The sequence below is a fragment of the Melanostigma gelatinosum genome (genome assembly GCF_949748355.1).
Source record: "Melanostigma gelatinosum genome assembly, chromosome: 13".
Taxonomy (NCBI): Eukaryota; Metazoa; Chordata; class Actinopteri; order Perciformes; family Zoarcidae; genus Melanostigma; species Melanostigma gelatinosum.
In genome coordinates, this window is record NC_136646.1 from 9,999,538 (window position 1) to 10,022,980 (window position 23,443).

Genomic DNA, 23,443 nt, shown 5'->3' on the forward strand with positions numbered 1-23,443 from the left:
AACTGAACACACGCGTACACAGGAAGAGAGGGAGTGAAAATAGGAGTCGAGCGACTTTACGTGGAGAATTTCTAGCTTATCGTTAACGGTTCAAAAGTCAAGGGTGACTCCGGCGCTGTGCCGCGGCTCAAAGTTCAACATCACTCATTAAACAGCAGCGCAGAGCTTAACATGAGGACCCCCCCCCCCCGTAACAAATATTAACCCACATCAGCGCGGCCTCCGCTTCTGTAATACCGTCCGCGCATGCTTCTTCTTCTCTGTGATTTCTTCAGGCGGCTGACTTCTGAAGGGCCTCTTGGACTTGTAGGCAACAGTTACACAGAGGCTCTCTGGGTACACGCAGGTTACTGTTGTTGGAGAGTATTTGGACGCAACCGCCGGGCTTATCTGGAATTAGGAGTGAACGCAGCAACGACATTTTATCTTGCCGTTTTACAGTGGCTGATTAGGGAGAACCCAGCGATGATTGTTTTCACTGTTTTGCAAAGTCTGTAACATGTCAGAAATAATGACAAATTCCCACCAAGAAGACCAAACTGATGTCTGATGTCGTACAGTTTGCCCCTCTAGTGAAATCAAAGAGATTTACAATATACTATTTCTTTACTGTTATTTATAATTTTTCACATGTATAAAGATGTACCCTGCCACGGTTTGAAATGTTTATCAAATGCAGGATTTTAGAAACCAATCAAATGTATAAAAAAAAGAGAAAAAGAAAAGAAAAACAGAAATATCACCGACTTATTTCTATTCAATTCATTGTAAAAAACATTTCCCAGAGAATGAGATTTTGTACACTCTTGTAAATTTATGGTGCAATTTACTTCCAGCACCACAGACAAAAGTAAACACACATCTCAGCCTCTTTTCGAGAGCAGACCAATACGACAGACTAACTTCGTCATCGGGCTCCTGGGCCGACAGGACGACGCACGCCTTCTACAGAAAACAAGCAGCTCGCAATGTGATGAAATCGGCTTGTGGTGAGCGTCCTGAAACCAAAACTCACTGCCGGTCTGGTAATAACCTATCTCAGTGATCTGGCCGTGCTTATCAACCCCTCCCCCTTGCCTGCCCCCCCCTTCTGCTCTGGGCTGTTAAAGCGATCGGTCTGGTTAATGCCCTCTCCTAAATGAGCTTTGATCTCGTTAGCGCGACACAAAGCCTCTTTACTGCCAACGATAGGACAAATCGGCTCTCCGAAACAGAGAGAGAGAGAGAGAGAGGGGGAGAGACGGGCCGAGAGAGTTATGAACTGTACTCGCACTGTATCAGAGTGGTGCGCAGCACTGCCTCAAGGGGAAGCATCAGACTACGTTAAGAGGGACAAAAATAAAAACAGACGAGGAGGGACGAGACAAGGCGTATACGAGGAGGAAGACAAGAGGTGGAGCTGGGGAATAGAAGGGATGGATAGATTTGAGTGATGGGAGCTGGATGGAGAAAGGGAAAGATGGGGGAGAAATCAGAGAGGATCAGAGACCCGGAGACGGCCGCGCCACGACCGTGACTGCATTAGCCCTCAATGTCATTTACCCTATCTTTTTCATTTACCCTTTGCATTAAGTGTTTTTAAAAACAATTCATCACTCAGGGCCTATCCACCTGCTTCTCTCCCCCCCACCCAAAGTGACGGTGTCATTCCTACCATCCATCACTTTCCTCTCACCCTTTATCACGAGACCCTTCCTTTCTGTCCGCTCTCTCCTGGCTTCCATCCTTTCTTACTCCCATACAGCTACCCGTCTAGGACACATCTGTCAGAGGGAAATTTCTCTCCTGTAATACACCCAAATATTGTCAAAACCCCACTCTTTATCCTCCACCGCCTTTCTCTCATCCTATGTGCATCCAGCGATCACTTCCCCCCCCCCCTTCACATCTCTGCTCCTCTACTCCGTCCTCTTTCCATCCTGACTCCCGGCTGCCCGGCGATCAATACAACCGATGGGCAGAGAGAATCCTCCCCAATGCCACGCTGCTCATTGTCACATCATCTTCACCGGCGGGCTGTAACCTCCAACCCCTCCCCTCCCCTCCCCTCCCATCATCAGCATCCATCCTCTTGTGAAGCTCGCCACGCATCGCGGCGGACCTTTTTGTCACTGCAGCAGGTCAGCCGCTCAGTTGAAGTATTTTTCCAGCTCCTCTGGATTGAATTACCTGCATCCGCGTGCCCTTCAACTACTGTTAGTGCCGTTTCCCTGGACCAAAACGCCAGATACATAAAAAAAAAACATCCTGTATGCTGATGGATAATAGACACTTCAACGCATGTGTGCGTAGGTGTAAGAATGACAGTGCAGTGCATGCATTTATGAGAGGGAGACGGATAAATAGTAATAGATCCAGGGAGAGCAAGCGAGAGAGAGGTGCCCCCCACCCCCAGTGCCTCGGCAGTTCCCTGGTTTACTGTAATATGCACAGATCGGTCCGGCAGAGGCAGGAATGGCTGCTGATGGCAGCCGAGTCATGAAAGCAGGGGAGACCCGGGTTAAGGAGGGCCCCCCTCGAGCCCCCTTGCTCCTTCAGCCACCCACCAAAAGGCTGTTCTTTGTCTTTCACTGTGGTGACCCCTCCCCCAATCCCTGTCTGCCTCTCTCTCTTAACACCTAGCGACAATCAGGGGGGGGGGGGGGGGGGGGGGCACGGAGCCATAAATGGCACATACGGTGTGTATCAGGATTTGATGCCATGACTCACTGTAAATCATCATCATAAGTCTGAGTGATTTCATCCACGTGAATAAAAAGAAAAGGGAATAGTGTGAGGAAGCACTGGTTTACTTTGCGTACACCATGCAGGCATGATGAATGGCTCTCATCTGTGTGCTGCTGCCTGTCACAGCAATGGAGCCTGTATCATATTACCTTTGTCTGGCTTGGTCATGCTCCCTCACCGAGCAGCTCCAGGAGCACAGCTACAGTATTTCAGCAAGCCACCTTTTAGTAGGTTTTTATTTTTATTTTTAAATGTAATTCATAAATCACTCATTTGGTGTCAGGAAAATGATTTTCTATTTGCTGCAATGATACATGATTACGCTGTAGATGAGGGGAAAAAGGGGGCCTGTCAAAACATACTCATCATTCCCTGCTGGTGCTTGAGAACAAAAGCTTTTACTGAAGAAGACGAAGAAGAAGATGATACTTTGCTACACTCACACGAAGCAGTGATGTAAACTTAACGCTACAGATGTACTGTACATTCTTACCTGTCCAATGTCACCAACAACAGCCCCGGTCCCGTCTATCCTCGGTCTTTTGCACTCCGCCTCGGCTAAGTCGACGAGCACAGCGGCTGTCTGAGCGTCGGGCTCCGGGTCTCCTCGCTTCATCCCGCGGACAGCTGCTGGACCCCCGGCCGCGTTGGCGAGGGGTCCGGCTGCCGTATCAATGTCTCTTTCCATTATTCCCCGAGTAACGGGCAGCATTATGGAGGCGACGTCGGTCGACATTAACATCGGACGGCAGACAGTCACCAGTCAAAAAGTCTTGTTTGTAGCTTTGCCTTCTTCGTGTGACTCGTCCACAGCTCGATATTTCACAATGGATTCGTCTTTTTCCCCAGAAAGCGTAGACGGACAGTACAGAACTGGTTCACGTCAATAACGGCAGCTGGTACTGTTTATTGCCTAACTTGGCGTTGGCTATTCCAGGCAGAACATTATTCCAGGGTTCTGGACAAAGCCCGTTAAGTTGCAGCGCTTTTCCCCTTTCCCCCAAAGAAAGTAAAAAAACGAGGCCGAGCGGTTGACCCGTTTCACTAAAGATCAAACGTCCGTCTCTTGGATGCCTGGCGAGCTAATTAGCTCGCTAACATCGGCTAGCGTGCTAGCATTACATTCCGCTAGCTCTCCTTATAAATGTGGCTCACTCTCGCTGCCAGTAATAGGAAACGTTGGAAATGAGCTTGGCGGAATACTTCTCCGTCGGACAGGCTGTCCTCTCTACTCTCTCTCTAGAATGTGCGTTTGCCTTAAAGCCCGCTCTGTCGTTCCTACCAGCCTCCCCCTTGATTCCGGTCCCGTCTTATCACACCGTCCGTACCCTCGCCGTGGTCTGCTATGGATGCGTCTTGGCGTGCGGACTTGGCTGCCGACGAACACGATTTCCTCTGGTGTGAGTCCCGGTTGGTGTGACTCGCAGCGTGGAGGGAGCGCTGATCCGCGGTCAGATTTGTCTACGGACACCGGGATCGGAGGGAGGGGAGGGTGAGGTGGGCTGGTCTGAGGTCTGCCTTTCCGCCGTCTCCTTCTCCTTCTTCTTCTCCTTCTTTTTTTTGTTTTCCCTTAATTCCCACCGCCACCACCAGAGCTCCCCCTCCTCCTTCATCCTCACGTACTTCAATATGTAACCGAATTAGAATGAAAATCTTACTATTTTGCTGCTCACAGTAATGCCAAAACAATTTCTACAATTTTTTTTCAAAACAATAAATGAATGAAATACATGGGAAAAAAATGCAAGATGGAAAAACGTCTTCTATGAAGTAGGTTATATTAAATAAGGCTACATTTTACCACAGTACTCATAAATAATGTAGGTTGTACAAATAAGCAGATGAGTTATACATGCAGACTCATAACACTGTATTCATCTCCGGTGTGGCTTGTCAGATATGTAAATGATATAATGTATTTGCATGAGAGTGTAAATGATTACATTCTTCAGACATCTCTAAACCTATTCAGTTTATAAATTCAATCAAATTTGTAGTTTGTATGTGTGTTTTTGGAGCATGGGCAAGTCAACTTTTGGTTATTTATTTTTATATGAATAAATAACCAAAAGTTTTCAAGACTGAAATGAAATACAATGTAATAAATGAATAAAAAAAGCAAAAAGCCGCATCCTGCAGTCTCTGGTTTGATTATTTTGAGGGACTGAAATACAGTACAGTCATGTTTTTTAATGTTTTTGCGCCCCCTGGTGGGTCTTATATGACACAGCGTCTGAAAGGAAGGGGGGAGGCACTAGTCTCTAGTGAAATTGTTGTCATATAATTCATACAGAAGCAACACTAATCAAATACATCTGCTGTTGTGTAGAAAGGTTGATAGTGGAAAAATGCAATAACAGAGAGGGGGGGGATACATCATGAAGAGAAATGCTGTGTCGTTGCTGTCACACACAGACACACACACACACACACACACACACACACACACACACACACACACACACACACACACTTATGTGATAAAACCTGCACTGAATCCTCACTTCACCTGCCTGCCTCCGAAAAGATGATTGCTGTCACTTTAGGCCGGCCTCCTGTGTGAAAATGTGTGTGTTTGTGTGTGCGTATGAGCAGCTGAGTGTATTGAATGTGTGTGTGTGTGTGTGTGTGTGTGTGCTTCTTCCTCTCCCTCTGAATCACTCACTCTATCAACCTCTGTCTCTCTCCCGCTACCTGTCCCTCTGCCACCCACTGAACCCGCAATGATGGACGGCAGTGGGGTCACGTCACTCCACACGGCCGCCTGTTTCACTGATGGAGGCAGAAGCCATTACTCTCTTTTACACAGCCACACACCTCACGGGTCATGAAAAAAGATTTCGGTGGTGAGAAATACACCTCTGTGTCTACAGGAACACCTGTGTCTTGGTGCATCTCTTTCTACAATTCCTATAGTCTTCACAATGCACACTTTAACAGTGTGCATGGTAGCATAGTATGTCCTTTCGGTCTCGTTTTGCACAATTAATCAGTGTTTCTTTGTTCAGACTGTGCAGCAGGGAAGAACATGTTTCTTTCTTTTATTTCATAAATGTTAAGGTAAGAGCATGCTAAGCCACACATCTGATTGTGAACTTGTGATTTTGGGGTTTAGATGGTTAAAAGAAGGAACTTAAAGATGCTACCTTGGGCTCTGGGAGATTGTGTTCAGCATATTGTAATATAATGCGACACGTTTATTTGAGGGAATAATCAGCAGATTCATCTAAAGAGTTGCAGCACTGTTTTGCTGATTTCAGATTTAGAGTGTTTTCGAGGTTTGTCATTTCACTTCCCATACGTCTTGATTACACATTCGAGCAGATCACTGTTTGTGGTTGAACAAACCTGTTTATGTGTGAACAAGTCTTCTAGGAACCACCAACACATTCACACCACATTATTGAGGTGTGAATGTAACAGAGTTAATGATTCCACTTGCCATCACTGGCCATTGGTTGCTAGTATTACTATATTATTTAAGTTATTGCTAATCCTTATAATTTTCATGTTATTTCCTTGTTTAAATATCATTTACAACGTATCATTAGTTCCCCATGGAGACAAGTGGGTTGTGTGTAACAGCGCCCTCTGCTGGCTGCTTGCAGACTCTAGTGGTGCGCCCAGCTTTCATGAACGAGTCTGAAGCAAGCTGTTTTCATGGTAGGTTGACCTGTGAAAAAAAGTATAAAGTAAGTTGCATTTCTTTGTTCTGTCCAGTTTAGTCCGGACAACTCGATTTGCTTGTATTCTGTGTAGTACAAATAAATCAGCGTGAACTGAAGAAACTTCAATCTCTCTTGTGTTCTGTGGGTGTTCGTCACTGAGTTCCTGTAGTGAGAATCCTGTGGTATCTCACCACGAGTCAGACAGCAAATAAGTGTTCAGCCAGCTTTTAGATTGAGGTTAAATCAAAGTCCAAGCCACCGATCATCGACAAAGGAAAAACCACAACATGGGCTCGAAAAAAATGAATTGAATTGACAAGGAGAAAATGTGAACCAACAAAGCCAGGAGGAGAGAATTTGCATGAAGGTAGCCTACTTGTCCCTGAGATACAACTTTTTTATACATCCGGTTGAATAGTGTACCTACATTATAATGTGTGTGTGTCTATGTGTGTGTGTACGTGTGTGTGTGAGGTAAAGAGAGGGGGAGGGAGAGATGACGCAGAGCATTTCTTGTTAAGTTTCACATTTACAAGAGTCCAAAAACGTCCACTAGTCTTTCCAAATATATTTCATTTCTGTGTGATAAACAATTGCAATGGCCTGTTCAGTTTGACTGAACGTTTGTCCAAGAATTCTTTCGTTGTATCATCAAATCAGTTTGAAAATCAAACATGGACCGACATTCACATAGTCGGTCCGTTAACTGACATTTATTTTTCTCACAAAATGAACTGCCTTTAACATCCCGTAGCTTTCGTTTTCCTGAAGTTTCATTCTACTCTCATGTTCACCTGGGCCCGCCTCCTCTGGACGCCACCGCCTGCTGATTCGGTGTCACCCGGCGTCAGTCACGCCTCGCAGCCAATGAATTGATCGAGCCGAGCCAAAGGGGCGGGGCGTGACTGTACATGACTCTCGCAGCAGTGAGAAACGTGTGGCTGTTTTTTCTTCACACTGGCTGCTGGAGGAGCGGAACCGCAAACACCCTGCAACACATCAAGGTATTTATTTAATTTAGCTGTTAACGTCATGTGCATTGTGGCTTCCATTTAAGTTGAACACACATTTAGAGAGAAAGAGCGCCTTTACCACGTTTACACGTGTTAACAGTTGCTTAATACGACGTCTGCATGGCAAATGTAACCCTAAAGAGGTTGTGCCATGTGCGTACACGCGTGTATATTTAACATACGTATAGCGGACTCAGGGATATGAAGTGATGAGGCCGCCTAATCCGTTTACTACGCCTTTACAGACGACACAAGTACACGCAGCAAAACAACCCGCTGCTCCTCATCATGGCACTGGATGGATGTGGCCTCGTCTGCAAATATATCCTCTTCATATTCAACCTCATCTTTGCGGTAAGTCTGTCAAATCATAAGACTGCGCTTTGAAGGAAAACAAAAAATATGTATTGGCTTGGCCTCTGTATTTTATTGATTTGTTGTAATATCTCATGGGATGGAAAGCCGAATAGTTTGCAGGTGTTTTTGTTTTGTTGGCAAAATGAAAAGTTGTTTGTCTCGTTCAGCAGGCTGCTGCTTGGCTCCCATTAAGTTTTGTTTCTGTTGAACACCAGCTCAGGTTCCCAGCTACTTTCATTTACACCTGTCTATGCTTAATGATATAACCCCCCCCCCCCCCACACACACACACACACACACACACACACTTTCATGCTTTTATGTACTTTTTTTTTGTAAAACTGTGGCGTTGCGTTCCAGTGTATTATTGTCGTTTGACTGTCCCACAGTTCTGCACTCAGTCGTTTCAAAGCCTTTTGTTTGTCTGTTTACCTTCGTGCCACCTGTTATTCAACATGATGTGACTAAACACCACGTCTGACTCAACCATGTACCGAACATTACAGGTTTAAAGATGTGAAAAAAAACTCGTAACCAGTATATTTTACTGCACGTTGAGACTGGGGTTTTAATTGGTTATTTCTGTGTTTCGGCAGTTGGTGGGGTTTGCCTTTTTGGGTATCGGCCTGTGGCTGAGGTTCAGCAATGGCACCAGAGGCATCTTTGAAATAGAGGCCCTCAACTCGAGCGTATTTGTGACGGGTCAGTACTTTTTTTTTTGTGACGCAAATTTGTATAATTTCTCCAAAATAACCGCACGAGGATATTTTGCCTCTGACACGCATTCGATCACATGTCTGTGTTCCTCTCTTTGTGTTTTCATCAGCTGTGACTGTCCTGATAGCTCTCGGCTCAGTGATGCTGATCGTGGTGGTGTTCGGAGACTACGGCGCCTGCAATGAGAAAAGATGTGCTCTGCAAGTGGTGAGACGTCTTCGCACGCTAACTTCCTTGTAATGTGGGGCAACGGCCAAGTTTGTTTTTTTCTCCTGTTGTGTGATCACAACATCCTGCCGAACACAATGTGCACACTGTTACTAGTGCGGAACGCCTTCAAAAATGAAGGACAAAATAAGACAACTTGAAACACACTCGTCATCTTTAGACAGAAGAACGATATATATGTCCAGTAATTAACTATACTATTGATATGTTTTAATGAATGAGGACAAGACTATAATATTAGATGAATTCATCTGAAGTGCAATTCATGTAATTGTGGTAACAGTGGTTGGGGGCAATTGTAACATGGATATAGCAGCCATGATAGAATCTCGTATGCTTTCTAACAACAACTGTATTACCAGAGGTTGTTCATGTTTTCTATTTCTGCCTAAAATGACCTCATTCTCGTACTTCAGTATCAGTAAAACTTCACTTCCTGAAAACGGCAGACACACATTTTCTTGAGAAACCCCCACAGCACAGCGGCGGCAAACTAAATCGACGCGAGGGAGGACCGGGGAATGTAAACAGAAGATCCTTTTGTTACTCATATATCTGTTTCGGCACTTTTGACCTTGGTCTTGATTCGGCACTCCTCAATCCTCCTTTCTGGAACCGACACATTTCATGCACAAAGACCGAGTCTGGTGTGCAACACGACATAAAATAGAATAATAATGAAACGGTAAACAGTCGGGTTAAAGTGCGTTGCAATGTACACAGATATGTTCCAATATCTTTGATTACTGCCGTCGTGTTTTCTCTCTCATTTCCGGTTTTATCTCATAGTCCCGTCTCAGCGGTTCATTCGGGAAACTCAAAAGGCATTGCTGAAGCGTGACACAGCGCTAAGGCGGGAGGCGGAGAGGGTTTTATGTGCTGTGGGAGGAAACAGGCTGACACGGTTGAAAACTCTGATTTGCAACATGGAACTGTAATCCAGCAAAGACATTTGCACAAAAAACATGCATACAGTTGCATACCCTTGTCGTGATGCACATGCATAATAGTGGGAGAAAACGATGTGTTATGTTGTTTGGTTATTTGTTTCTTATCACTTTATGAACATGAGATTTTCGAATCCGGTTTCTTTACCTCCCCTCCTCCTTTCAGTTCTCCGTCCTTCTGACCATCCTAACGGTGGCTGAGGTTGCTGTCGGGGTGATTGGTTATTCCAATAAAGATGCGGTAAGAATGAAATGGAAAATAAGGGGAGGAGCACAAAGAATAGTCAAAGATGTAATCATAAATACTCCATATTTACTGTCATGATAATATGTTTTCATTTATATTATTAAGGTTGGACTGAACATTGTGGAGTTTTACACTAGCATGTATACTCTGTATGTGACTAGCGGAGGAGACCCGGTCATTGGTGCCACTCTCACATTCGTCCAGAGTATGGTAAGCACAAAACACGGTTTAACTCCAAACTGTTTTGCCTTAATGCGTTTTGAACTTGATGCTTTTGCAACTTGTGTACTGAACTCTTCTTTTACACCTTTTATTGACGTGGCACCCGAGGGTGTTTAGTTATCAAACAACTAAAAGTGACATTAGGAAATTGATCATTTGAATAAATTGTGTCAAATATATAAATTAACCAACAATGTCTGACATAATTAAGGAAACTTTTCAAATTCAGCTCATTATTATGAAATACTATTTTGTTGTTCATTATCATAGCCAAACAACCACATTTATTGGTTACATTTTTATTACAAAATGCTCTTTTTTTAAAAGTCAGTCTCCCCAAAACTTATTTCATGTCAAGTTTTATTTCACTCAGCTGGTTTATTATCTAGACTGGGTTGAGAGCTTCGATTATTACTTAGCATCGAGTCGAAGAGTTAGCCGTGTTAGCCGTGTTAGCTAGCTCCTGTTGGCTTGAGCGACCACAGAGAAAGACTCGGCGTCTCTCTCTCTGTCTCTCTCTGTCTCTCATCTTCACAAATAAAACGAATTAACCAGCTAACGTGGCACAGCAGCGGCTAGATAACTTGTAGAGTAACTTTGACATTGTTGTTGTTTTAGCTAACAGGCGCTAACTGGCTAAATCTGGTGGCGGTCGTTTATCACGCTAGTTAGAGGCTGGGGGCCGTGTGACTAGTGACACGAACACCGAAGGGAAAAGTTTATCATAAAAGAAAAAATGACCTGCTAAAAATATAATAAGAGATTAAAAAAAACATTTTTATAATGTGAAGTGAGACATCAAAAATGATTGTTAATTTTGAGTGTTCTTAACCTGCTTTCATCTCCCTCCTGTGTAGCTTCACTGCTGTGGAGTGACCGGGATACCGCTGGTAGAGTTGGCTAAACACACCTGCCCCAAACCGGACGGTATCTGGGAGCAAATCAAGATGGATGTAAGTTGGTGCCAAGAAAGCTGATCTGATTAACACGATGGATGTGTTAAGATGTGTATGGTTTTGAGTTCACCTTTGCATTATCTGTGTAGGATGGCTGAGGATAAATAAACCCCCTTTCTTGTTGCCACCACTGGAAACTGAGCGGCTGTATTCTGTCGACTCCGGGACGCTAACAGTTTCTCCTGTCTGGTTGATACAGAGTTGTCCTGGCGTCATCATAAGTGTCTTTGACAGTAAAGCTGAACTGGTGATGGGCATCTTCGTTGGAACTGGAGTTCTTTTGGTGAGCAAATGTGTTGCGTGCTGCACATTTACACATTTAGACGCAGTAGATGAACTCAACGGTTTGGCTGAAATAGGCTGGTGAATGAAACCTTTAAAAAAACATTTTAGCAGAGTTGTACTGTAGGTGCTACTGAATGTGTTTTGCTTCGATTGGCTCATAGATAAAGCAGGTATGGCGGCCTACAGGTACAAAAGCTGAGTGTTATCCTCCAAAAACATTACCTGGAGATGATATCAGATTGGCTTCACTTCACAGAACCGGCGGTGGCCGCCTGCTACAGTCTCACATAGCTTGTTAGCGCGGCTTTAGACTCGTAGTGTTATAATTGAAACCATATTCTGAGCCGCCTCACCACAACTTCCTGTTCACTGTAAAGTGCTTTGAATATTGTCATGCCTGAAAACCACTAACAATGAGCCTTATTTATACTGTATTGAAGACAACACAGTCCATAATATAAAAACCATCCAGTGTTTAATTAGCATCAAATTACAGTCAAAACCTGACTGCTGTGGGGGATAAGGAGGAAAAGTGAGACCGATATATTTTATCTTTTCCATTTAGTGTCTTGCCTTTACACAAGCTTCATTTTGTCTTCTGCTCTTGTTGTTCATAAAGTACATGACGTGTTTCTAATCGCTCTAAATCCCCCTCGTCTCTCTTAACCAATCGTCCTCCCCGTCTTGCTTTCACTCTTTTCATTCTCCCCATCCTTGATGCCCAAAGTTCATAGCTCTGATTTGCAGCATAATCCTCAATAGAACGCTACGTCTGTCCAACTCACCTGCTCAGTACATCATCCTGACTCAGTCCACCTCTGTCCTGGCTAACCCTATCCCTCAGCACGGACTCGTCTCCACCTCTTACCCCGTCGTATCCACCTCCTACGCTAACCCTGACCTCGTCGTCTCCACCTCCTACCCCTACCAGGACCCAGTCGTCTTCACCCCTCTCTCTGCGGCTAACATCCCTATGGCTTAGTCCTAGTGTGCGCTTCTTGGTTTTTACTCCCACTGTCGCCCATGTTTTTATCCATTCTCTTCACTGCTGAACATGTTCAGCTCCTCTCTGCATGGTCTCTGCAGGGAGTCTCCAGCTCGCTTTAAAAGGAAAACTCCACCCTTTTAAAAGGACCTAAGGCACAATTATGACAACACTCCATCTTTTGGAACTGTTGAATTTGCATCACGGCATAAAAAAGCTGTATTAAAAAAAAATAGTTTCTGTTGTCCCATCAGTGAAGGTTTTTTATTATTATATTGTTTAATCTGTATATATACACAGTTAAAGAATACATATCCAGGGTTGGATTCTTCCTTTAAGCCTCTGCTGCTTCATCATTGGACATTTTGCCTTTTTTAAATTCCTCACACAAGTAGCTGCATGCAAATTGCAAGCATGGGCTGGTGCCGCTCTCACGCTCACGCATTCGGTGGCTGGTTTAATCCGGGAGGTGATAACTAGCGGGAAGCAGGTTGGTCACCGCACAGCTCTTTCCCCCCCCCCCCCCCCCCATCACTGCTCTTTACTTCCCCTCCTCCTTCTGTGTCTGCATCACAGGTTATCGCCCTGGTCTGCAGCATTATCCTCCTGAAACAGACCAAGAGAGAAGAGCAGGAGATCACCGCGTACTATTCGACTGTGTACTAACAAGAGGATTGGGTTTTTGCCCCTCCTCTGCCTCACCGACGACGGCCAACGCTGGAATTCAGGCTCAACCAGCAAATGCGTTTTCAGATTTGTCTCTGTATGTGAACTACTGATCATACTAGTTTTAAAACTGAATTCAGTCACACTGTGCTTATGTGACCCGTTGTAAGCGGAACCCCCTGCTTTCTACAGAGCTGTTGCCAATTCATTAATAATCATGCAGTAACTCTTGGTGAAATGGATGTTGCGTAGAATGAGCCATTATTCATCCAGCTAGAAACTGTCACAGCTTGACAGCAAGTACGCTCTAGCCTGACAGGCCTCTCCATCACTGTGAGCGTACGATAAGTAATCAGACACGTCCCTTTGATAATAAAAAGAACAGGACACTTCCACGTCTGTTACACATTTTATTTCAATTCAATTTATTTTTGTATTGCCCAAAATCACAAATTACAAATTAGCCTCAGAGGGCTTTAAAATCTGTACACATACGACATCCTCTGTCCCGGAACCCTCACATTGGAACAGGAAAAACTCCAAAAAAAACCCCAAAAAAAAACCTCTTTAGCGGGGAGAAAAGAGGGAGACCTGTGGGAGAGCAACAGAGGAGGAATCCCTCTCCCAGGATGGACAGAAGTGCAACAGATGTGTGTACAGAATGATCATCATAACAGAGTTACAACACATTCAGTGCAACTGGCATTATGTTAATGAGCAGCGTTAACAACGCTGCTGCTGAGGTTTTTGTGCTTTTGTCTGTTGCCAAATATGAAATAGTTAAACACTGACTGAGCCACTGGCAAATATCACTGTTTGATTTCATATTGTGTGTTTAAAATGCAAAAAGGGAACATTATCTTTAAAATCCATAAAAAAAAAATATATAAGTGTTGAAATGGAAGTTTCACTTTATCCTAACTTTCTTGTAACTGTTAATTCATTTTCATGCTGTAGAGGTGTGATGTCACACGAGTCATTTATACATTGCTTTAGTTTTGCATTCATTTTTTTTGCATTTGTTTTGCATTTTGCATAATTTCTTCCAGTTGTTGTTGCACCCAGAGGGCCACAGGTCAGAAAACAAAGTCTTCTTGTGTGTGACAATATTCTGCAGGCTTCCCTCAGTCATCAGGTACTGTTGGAGGCTGTTAAACTGACTGTATAAACATGCAGAGTGCTTTAAATCTGTGCTGCCTTCCTGTAAACGCTGGGACACGTCTTACTGTTCAGAGACATTAGTTCAACTTTTCATTCCTGCCAAAAGCCTTTCGGACCAAATGGAAGTACATGAAGGGTCCTGTTTAGACAGAAGACCGCTGAATTGTTTGTGTATCGCTCGTTTTCTTTCCCGTACCACTGTAGTACTATTTGCATTGCACTGTATCGTTTTTACATTCACACGTTTCTGAATAAATATTCTATCGAGGGCTTTTCCTCTCTTCTTCAGTAAGACTTATGTTTCTGTTATTCCCATGAAACAAAACAAGAGTGCAGCTGTGCAAGAGTGTTTATTTCATTGCTCACGCGTCACTGTTGGGACCTGAGAGGAAAAAAAGAAGTCCATGTTAAAGTTCTCGAGAATGACTGGGCCTGATGCTTATGAAGCTCTTTGGTGAAATATGACGACTACATTGGGTAATGTAAACTATGTAGCCACAATACAGCTCCTACATTCAACAGGAATCCATCTGCAGCTTTAGTGTAGAAGATTCTCAGTGGATCAGACTCATTGTTGTAGTTTTTTGTTGAGTTAGACTTTTCAAGTCTGGAACCCACAAGTCCTCAAATTATAAAAATATATATATAATCAATGTATAAGAACCTTGTTGGACTACTGGACCAACTAGTTCCTCCCTTATGTTTCCACTGTGTTAAGCTTACTGTTGATGCAGCGTACAGTGCAGTCACCATCTGCAGCAGAGCACACTTCTGTCGAGCACAAGAAGTAGATCTGAGGAGGAGAAAAAAAGAATGCAATAAATGGTTTTATGGCACAATTACACGAATCCTAGTCTACATGTAGCCACCATTGTGGACCGCCACATTAACAGTCCCAATTAACGACAACAAGAGATGTTTACTTGTACGAGCACGTTAAGTGGGAGGTACCTCTGGGTCCTCCAGGTGAGAGTATCCTCCTTCAGCCATGTATGGGGGGCTTTCTGAGTGCAGCGACAGGAAGCCAGAGATGGTGAACCTCCAGATGTGGTGGGGGTCAGAGCGTGGGGAAGGAAGCGACTCTGAATCACCTCGGCTGGGACAGCTGAACACACAGCGGTGAGAGCACAGCTACAACTGAAAATCTCTACAGGAGAACTTTGTAAATGGCTCCTCAGACTTCATTATAATTCAATGAAAATGATATTGTATCTAATACAAGCAATTCATTTCTGTACAACATACCCATCATAGACCAGCATCCAGCTGGCGTAGGGAGCTTGAGTGTAAGCCAGGCAGGAGTGGACCAGCAGCACCAGGCTGGGCTCGGGCGGGTCCAGCAGGCTCACCTCCACATAGACTGGTCTGCCTCGCAGGAGGCTGAGAGGCAGGTGAGCCTCGGGGTGGAAGCTGCTGAAGGACTCGTCTACGAGGAAGAGAACATTGGAACAGTATTACGGTGCCGTGAGGCATGATGGGCCATTTCAAAGAGAATACAGAGCAGACAATCACCTGTGGCAATTCTCAGTAGCACAGCGACAGTGGCTGGTGCAGAGTGAACGGGAGGTGGAGGAGGCTGACCCATCACATGGAGCTTCACTTCACCTGGAGAACCCGGGGAGGAGCTACATTCCACCATCAGCCTGTGGATCAACAGAGAGGCTGCAGCGTGTCTCAACATCCAACACTAAGCTGAGCATCTTTGACAGACAGCAATTATTTCACGACGTGTGCGTCGCGGCTCGTTTATTTTGGGACAATGTTTGTGATTTATCCTCTGATGTTGCATCTTTTGGAGGCGGAGACGCGTCTGTATGCGTCTGATGGTGTTCTGTGAGCTGCTGCTTTTTGAGAATTGGATTCTAGTCTGAATACAGAAGCAATAATTTGCAACACAAAGCCAACAGCAGAAAAGAAAATGTCCGCCTGTAAAGATTAAAGACGAAAAAACAGCCCAAACGATACATGGTGGTAAAGGATTCCCTCTTAAAATGAAGTTAATATCCGACTCTAAAGCTTCCCTTCAACAGTCATGGCATACCTGACAGGAGAGTTCTCGAGCTCAGAGCTGTGCTCTCGTTGAAGCGAGTGGATACCATGGACTTGCAACAGATGAACCACCGTCTGACCAAACACCTGACAAGGATATGAAGTTCGAAAAAATGATTTCCATCATGACACAAAGTGATCAGATGGTGGTCAGTCAAAGCATCACTATTCCGCCACATTAAAGTTTCACGGTCAGCCTGCCTTTTTTGGGGGCGCTGCCTTTATGAGTTATCCATTGGAGAGTTCCTTACGTGTTTGCTTACTCCACAGCCGTCCAGGGGGACGGCGTAGATGTCCCGGTCAGAGGTCAGCTTCTGCAGTGTGCAGGACACATGGCTGAGCTCAGAGGGATGAGCAGGGGGGGCCACTGTGGGATCCACCACAGAGTCCGGCAGCGCAAAGATGAAATGCTGTCCCATTGTACAGTCTGTTGGCACACACACACAATCATTCCTGAGCTGTGCCGGTTTGCTTTGACCAGTTTTTAAAAAACCCTCCGATTGAAATCAAGTACAAATATTTAAGTGTTGGCAAAAATCACAAACGTAATGCTTTTAATTGGGTGGTTGGGGCGTCGGCTTCTAGCCTCAAAGCCCCACACGATCATCCAATTCTCAGATTTTCTTCATTGTCAGTTAATTTTTTTTCCAGACGTGTGTTTACAGGATCTGCTGCGGGAAGGACTCACTCTTCACAGGGTACGAGCAGCAGCCCAGAGAGACTCTGCAGTCGAAATCTGACGCCGGTCCAAGGCCCGGGGGCGAGGCAGAGAGCGGCTCGGCCTTGAGTTGATCTGAGCGCAGAGAGCAAACAAAGAGAGGAGAGCCAGTTATACTGCAATGGCTCTATTCAGCAGCAGGAGCGATGACTGATTCATAAATTCAGAATTGGTTTTCCATTCAGGTGTCTCGTTACAGCCAGAATAGATGCCAGACCTTTAGCCTGGCACGGCTGAACAATAATGTTCTGCCGCCTTGTGGCGATCTGAAGTCAGGACACTGACACCAAAAGCTACGTCTCAAAAATAATAGCTGCTGGTTTTTCACCTTTCATTTCATTATCCAGCATCTCGTCTGCTTTTTCACCACCAGGACGTCCAACAGCATCATATGGATGTTCCCGGGTGTTATGATGGGAATAATAATAGTAGTAAGGATGTAGGGGGTCATTGTGAGCATCATACGCTGATTCTGTCGGTGGAGTAGAGGCTTGAGGATTGGGAGAGGAGGGATGCTGAGGCGGGGAGGAAGACGATGGAGGCAGATGCTCTAAAGCTTCTTTGGAGGAAGTCTGAGACCCGCGATGGTCAGCGCCGAGTAAACTCTCAGGTCCATAATACATCTGATAGTAGCGATAATAAGGGTGGTAGTAGAATGGGTAAGGAGGAAGATTATGGTAGGGTGATGGAGTGGGGAAGGAGGGTTGTTCAGGACGAGGAGCTGCAGCGGCGTCGGGTACAGGAGGGGGAGTGGAGGGGGGTGGGGAGGCTTGGACTGCTGGGGTCACGGGGGCAGAGGGTCTCTTTCTGTCATCCAGCTCTGCTTTTACATAGTCATCATTCCGTTTGATCCCTTCTGGCCTGCTTTTTTGAAGGTTTTGAGAATCAACATCAGTATTTAAGTTGTATCCGTCATGAACGACGGTGCTGGATTTTGAATTATCAGACAAATTGGTTTCTGCAGCCGTGTCGGGATTGAGAGGAGTCAGTCTTCCGGCCTCGCCCCATGCAATATGTGGAAAGTAATAGGAGTAGTGGTACGGATAGGGCTGTGGCGGGTGAGGTGGATACAGTGCAGAGGCTTTGGGAGGACTAGTTGGAAGGGTGTAAGGAGGAGAGGCAGCCTTAGGCTCGGGCTGAAGGAACTGGTGCGAGTTAATTCTGCGGAGCGCCTCGGACTGCTGCAGGTTGGGGGGCAACACCGGATTGTCAGGGTTATTAGGATTAGTTAAAGACAGTTCTCTGGGAACCTCAGGACCTGGATCAGGGTATTGAGGTGGGCCAGGAAGAGGGATTTTAGGGTGATGGTAGTAGTGATAGTATGGATTGAAGGCATGGCTGGAGGGCTGGAGAGGCAGTTCTGGATACGCCCGACCTGAATCCTCCGTATCAGATGACAGAGAACGGTGGACACCAAAATGTTTATAAGACTCCCCGACAGGAATCAGGTGAGAGTAGTGAGGACCGACTGTAGGGTCGGGAGTCGGAGATGAGGGAGAAGGAGGGTTATCTGCAGTGCGTCTCTCAGGACTAGGATACTTGTGGCGATACGTAGGGTGGGGATAGTAAGGTGGGGCCAGATAGAACGGTGGCGCCCATGGAAGTGGCTCCAGGGATTCTGGCATGTGCTCTGCTGGCCCTCTAGTTAGATGATGAGGGCTGTTGACCACAGGCTGATGGGTCAGGGAGAGTTCTTCAGGGGGAGCGACAGGACAGGTCAGCGTGAATGTCTTCTCCCCTATCTGAAGAGAAAGTGTGTGGTTTCCATCCTGAGGGAAAAGATGAGATTTTCTGTGTGAGACTGTAGAACATAACCACGTTCAGGACTCGATTATTAATGTCTTAACTCATAAGGAAGTAAACGACATCTATATTTAGCAGTTGATGGTATGGCGGTCCGACTTCTGACGAGGGCACCTTTGTACACTAAAGCTGGTCTGAGACAGTGTCTTTCTATTCTTTGAATCTTAGTCCTTTACCCCTGAAGTTAAACTTCCGTTATAAGCAGGTATAATTAAGTTATGACTCAAGTGTGAATTTAGTGGAAACAAAAGTAACATCTATATGCATTTTGTAATGAATACACACATATACACATACATACATATATAAATAAGAATTCTCAATTGTTTTCATCACTGACTGATGGATTTATTACATTTATGAGATTCAATTAGTTTCTTTCAGATGATCATTTTGATTCTTAAAGATATTTTGATTTCCTCAGATGTACTGCGTTCATTCCTCCATCAACACGTTTCTAAAGTTCACATTAATACAAACGAGACTTTAAGATATCGTGTGACACCAGTCACATCGTTTCGGCATCATCCTTCCCTGAGAAGTTATTAATAACCGAGTCATTATTATTGATGATCAAACAAAGAATGAAAGTGCTATGGAGACAATAAAACATCAAATAAAAAACACTGAAAATGTAATTTCGATGTCTCATAAATTGTTCCTTTTCTGAAATTCACCTTTACTGCGACGCCGCAGGTAATGAACGGAGCAGCGATTGTAATCTCTGCATCTCGTCTGTCCAGCGTGTAGCCACACAGCTCAGCTAACTCCACCAGACGGGTCCATTTCCCTCGGACTGTAGAGAAAAGGAAAAAAAAAAAACTACCGTCATATTTATTGTAAAAGTCTGGAAAACAAAAGAGAAGAAGAATATCCAAGTGAACTAATGGAAATGAAAGGGAAACTTCGTTTTACCATTTACCCTCAGCCCCTCTGTAGCATGGAGTCCCTGCACTTTGACGGTCATACCGAGCGGGGAGCAGCAGAGGGAGGAAGGGCCCCCGGCCTGAGGCTGGAGCCGAGCGGCCGGGCAGGACATCTTGACTGGCGTCCCCCTCCACAGCAGAGGCAACGCATAGCCGTCAACCTAAACACATGTTTTAAAACAGCAACCTTTTATAACTTTTACTGCTGCTGGCTAAACAATTTCACATCCATTAGACAAGCTCTTCTCATTAAATATGCATTAAAAACACGAGTCATCGCTCCATGAAAGTCCATAACTATCTTGTTAAGATGCCATTACGGCACAGTGAGTCACTTCAGTTGTAATGTATGATTCATCCTAACCCTGTTACTAAAAAAGGGTGTGTTCAGTGCAAGACAAAGACACCGTCACTGTAAGAAACGATCAACAGAGAGGCTTCAGTGGGCCGAGAAACCCTCCTTTTGAACATCAGAAACAAAAAAGGTAAATTAACTTGTCAATTTGATCCCATTGCCCACAACTTTGACCATCACAATGTAGAGATCAAAAACAGCTAGTTGGTTGAAGTGTCCTGTGAAAAACTAATCTGTGCATTGTTATCAGACATGAAACATATTACATGGATACCGTACCTCCCGTGTGACATGACAGGCATCATACTGAGCCATCAGACTGAGGTCTCTCAATGTGGTCTGAACAGAGAAGCCACACTGAGGTGGCAGCTGGGACAGCGGCACGGAGGACTCGTTCACTGAGACACAAAGAGACAACAAAACCTTAAGTTGACCCGTATGGTAAAAATAAATAAATCTGGTTAAACTTGAGTCCACACCAAGCTGCTACTATTTTGTGTGTGTGTGTGTGTGTGTGTGTGTGTGTGTGTGTGTGTGTGCAGCTCCAAATTCAAGCTTTGTATAACAATGTCACCATCCCAGACACGACCCATGGGGGGGGGGGGCTGCAGCCTCACCTCGGTCCAGCTGTAGCTGGACAGCTCGTCTCCTCCTGACAGTGAGGGTCATGGCGTCGTCTCCGCACTGCACCACGGGGTGCAGCCTCTGCCAGCTCTCCTCTGAGCCGTTGAGCCGCTGACCTCTGACCCTCTCCCGGCCTCCCTGAGCTTGGACTGGTGAACAAAAACTAACCATAACCAATAATGCTTTGAATGAAGTTTCTACTATCCTGCTGTTAAGGAGGTTTGACATTAAAAAAAAAAATTTTTTTAAAAGGCACAGCTTTATGAGCCATTATCGCTGAAGATAACCATCTCTGTACACATTGCATATTATTTTTATTCTTTATACTGTAGACCTTTGCACAGCCACAAAAATAATATATTTTTGCAGTTACATGTACATATTTTCTGTGTGATTTTTTCATTATTATTATATATTTATGCACTAATACACCAACGCAAATACATTTCATATGAAAACGTGATATTACTTCAATGGGAATAAACTACCAGCTCACCTGAAGCAGCAGAGTCTGCCTGGTCGCCCCCGTTAAGGCTCGTTTCCAGTTGACCAGTAATATAAAACGCGCCGGGAACAACATGCTCAATTTTCCCTTTGCCACAATATTCATTTGCAGCGTCGCTTCGCTTCGGTTTGTTACGGTTTTTGAAGCTGTCGTCTCCGGAACTTGACGCTATTGTGAGTTTGGGCGTCAGTCCGGAGGTGTCGGACCGTGTCCGGTCCCCGTGTTCCAAGTTGCGAAAGTACGGGAGACGTCTCGACTCTTCTCCCCGCCTCGAGTCGAGCTGTAGCCGCTCTCTGCCCTCTCGCGCAGAGGGGTGAGCGAGGCCTTCTGTCGTCAAAACGCTGCTGCCGTCATTGTGCAGAGACAGGTGCGCGTTCGGTTGGGAGGAGTAAACGGAGGGCTCACACCGGCCCACTGAGGGGAAAGTTATGGTCGTGATGGTGTAAATGAGAAGGACACCGAAGCAGTAGCCTGTTCGTTTCAAATGCATGTCAGACAAGAGTTTCTCTCTGCGCACCAACACACTGGGACAGAGGGACCAGCAGCGGTGTCTTTGTAGGCTTCCTGCCGACACACCTGTGCGCTAATTGACACTAATTAGTAAATGGCGGATTATTAGTGTACCGGTGGCAGATTTCACACGTTCAAGTGTGTTTAATGAACATTGAAGGATTCAAGTCACCACTTAACTAGATTTAAGTGCATTGACTAATGTAGGCTACTTAACGTTTGAATACTATCATTAGCTGCTGTACTTTATGCTTATATTCCACTACGGAGGGAAATGTTAACACTTTGTAACCACACAACATTTATATTTTCCTAAAAAAAAATGTAATAAAAAATAAACAGTTCATTGTTAAAGATTAAATGGGTGGTTCAAAACATTTTCGGCTTGTGACTTCTCACAAAAAAAAAGCAGATCCTCTAAAGAGAGTTCCCCTCTAGAATTTAGAGGGATTTATTTATAGCTGCTAGAATCATACAAAGTTCCACAAAAAAAGGAAAGATTACATAAAAGTAAAAAAAAATGAATATTAATTTGTCGACCCCTTCGATTCATTTCGTGATATTTTGAAAGGGAACAAGCTCCACCTGGACCAGCTACAACATATACGCTCTGATACATCATTATCAATCTAACATACAATAAATGATCAGTCAGCACGTTTTCTGCACAATAAGTACATTTACTCAAGTAGGATCAGGATTTTGAAACGTGTACTTTGAGTATGGACTATTAAAAACTTTGATCACAATCTACTTCTCTGTCCACTAGAGGGCGGTACTACATTGCACTAATCATTTCCACTGGAGACCTATCCACACACACACACACACACACACATTATTCATACATTTGTACCCTCAGAAATTGCTTTTTTAAAATCTCTTTAATACAATTGACAATTACGCACAGTTGAATTCTTCATTAAAAAATACATTTTAACTTAAAAACATGTCTGCACTTCAGACAGATCTCACTCCACCCTGACATACAGCCCCGTTGACCTTTGCCCTCTTTTTAAATAATCTCTCTCTTTTTTGTCAAACTGCACACATCATCTGATTGACAGAAACAAGTCATATACTAAGTCACATCAGAGATTAATCTACCACCTAACTCCTGTATGTCATTTACACTCATTTGCATTTCATAGTTTGGTTTTATATACTTAACTGAAGTAAAATCCTTTGCTGCCAGTGTTCTTCCCAACTGCCGTCTGGCCTGGAAATAAATGCCTCTAATAAAAGTTGAATAGACTCTAGAATCTAGATGCTCCGCCTATTCATGAGAAGAAAAAAAAACACAGATATTTTCTGTGTGCTACTGTGCGCGAGCAAACCGTCAGGAAACACGAGGACTGTTGGTTTAACTGCCAACTCCGCCATCTGATAATTAGTGACTCTGCCAAGCTGTGGCCAGTCATCACATTGAGGTCGTGATGTTATCAACTGAGGGCAGACTGGTAATGTTCTCACATTTTGCCCTCCCTCGCCTCAAGAATCACAGTTTGAAACAAAATACACTTCATAAAGAGGCTGTGTGTGTGCGCGTGTGTGTGTGTGTGTGTGTGTGTGTGTGTGTGTGTGTGTGTGTGTGTGTGTGTGTGTGTGTGTGTGTGTGTGTGTGTCAATGGGGTGGGTATGGGGAGGGGGGGGATGATCAGTTGATGATGGGCGCGGCAGTGAGATGACTCATATTTGGAGTTGCCTAGCTACAGCCAGGAGTTGTTTTCTTGAGAGTCGGAGCGAGAGTACAGTGTGTGTATGTCTGGATTTC

The 23,443-nt window shown here is 44.7% G+C and overlaps 2 protein-coding genes across 7 annotated transcripts in view; one reads left to right on the forward strand and one right to left on the reverse strand.

The window, feature by feature from the left end:
- The window catches only part of LOC306786827 (RNA binding protein fox-1 homolog 2-like), a 44,251-nt gene extending 40,056 nt beyond the window's left edge, over window positions 1-4,195 (reverse strand). For all 4 annotated transcript variants that reach the window (XR_013772510.1, XM_079281712.1, XM_079281711.1 and 1 more), the window contains exon 1: window positions 3,221-4,195. Coding sequence is in view for 3 of the 4 variants with exons in the window: in XM_079281712.1 (XP_079137838.1) it covers window positions 3,221-3,469 (249 nt within the window). In the remaining variant the exon portion in view is untranslated. The remainder of the gene's footprint in view (window positions 1-3,220) is intronic.
- A 3,092-nt stretch (window positions 4,196-7,287) lies between these two features.
- Window positions 7,288-14,467, forward strand: cd9r (CD9 molecule related). Of its 3 annotated transcripts, XR_013772512.1 has the most exons (10): window positions 7,288-7,399; window positions 7,654-7,762; window positions 8,362-8,467; window positions 8,592-8,689; window positions 9,824-9,898; window positions 10,010-10,114; window positions 10,984-11,079; window positions 11,282-11,365; window positions 12,095-14,066; window positions 14,099-14,467. XR_013772512.1 is itself a non-coding variant. In XM_079281827.1 (9 exons), the coding sequence occupies exons 2-9, from the start codon at window positions 7,697-7,699 to the stop codon at window positions 12,347-12,349; spliced, it is 885 nt and encodes a 294-aa protein (XP_079137953.1). In that variant the 5' UTR covers window positions 7,288-7,399; window positions 7,654-7,696; the 3' UTR covers window positions 12,350-14,467. The 3 variants fall into 3 exon arrangements, 2 of the variants coding, with proteins under 2 accessions (XP_079137953.1, XP_079137954.1); XM_079281827.1 differs by having other exon boundaries at window positions 12,095-14,467; XM_079281828.1 differs by having other exon boundaries at window positions 12,929-14,467.
- The last annotated feature ends 8,976 nt before the right edge of the window (window positions 14,468-23,443 follow it).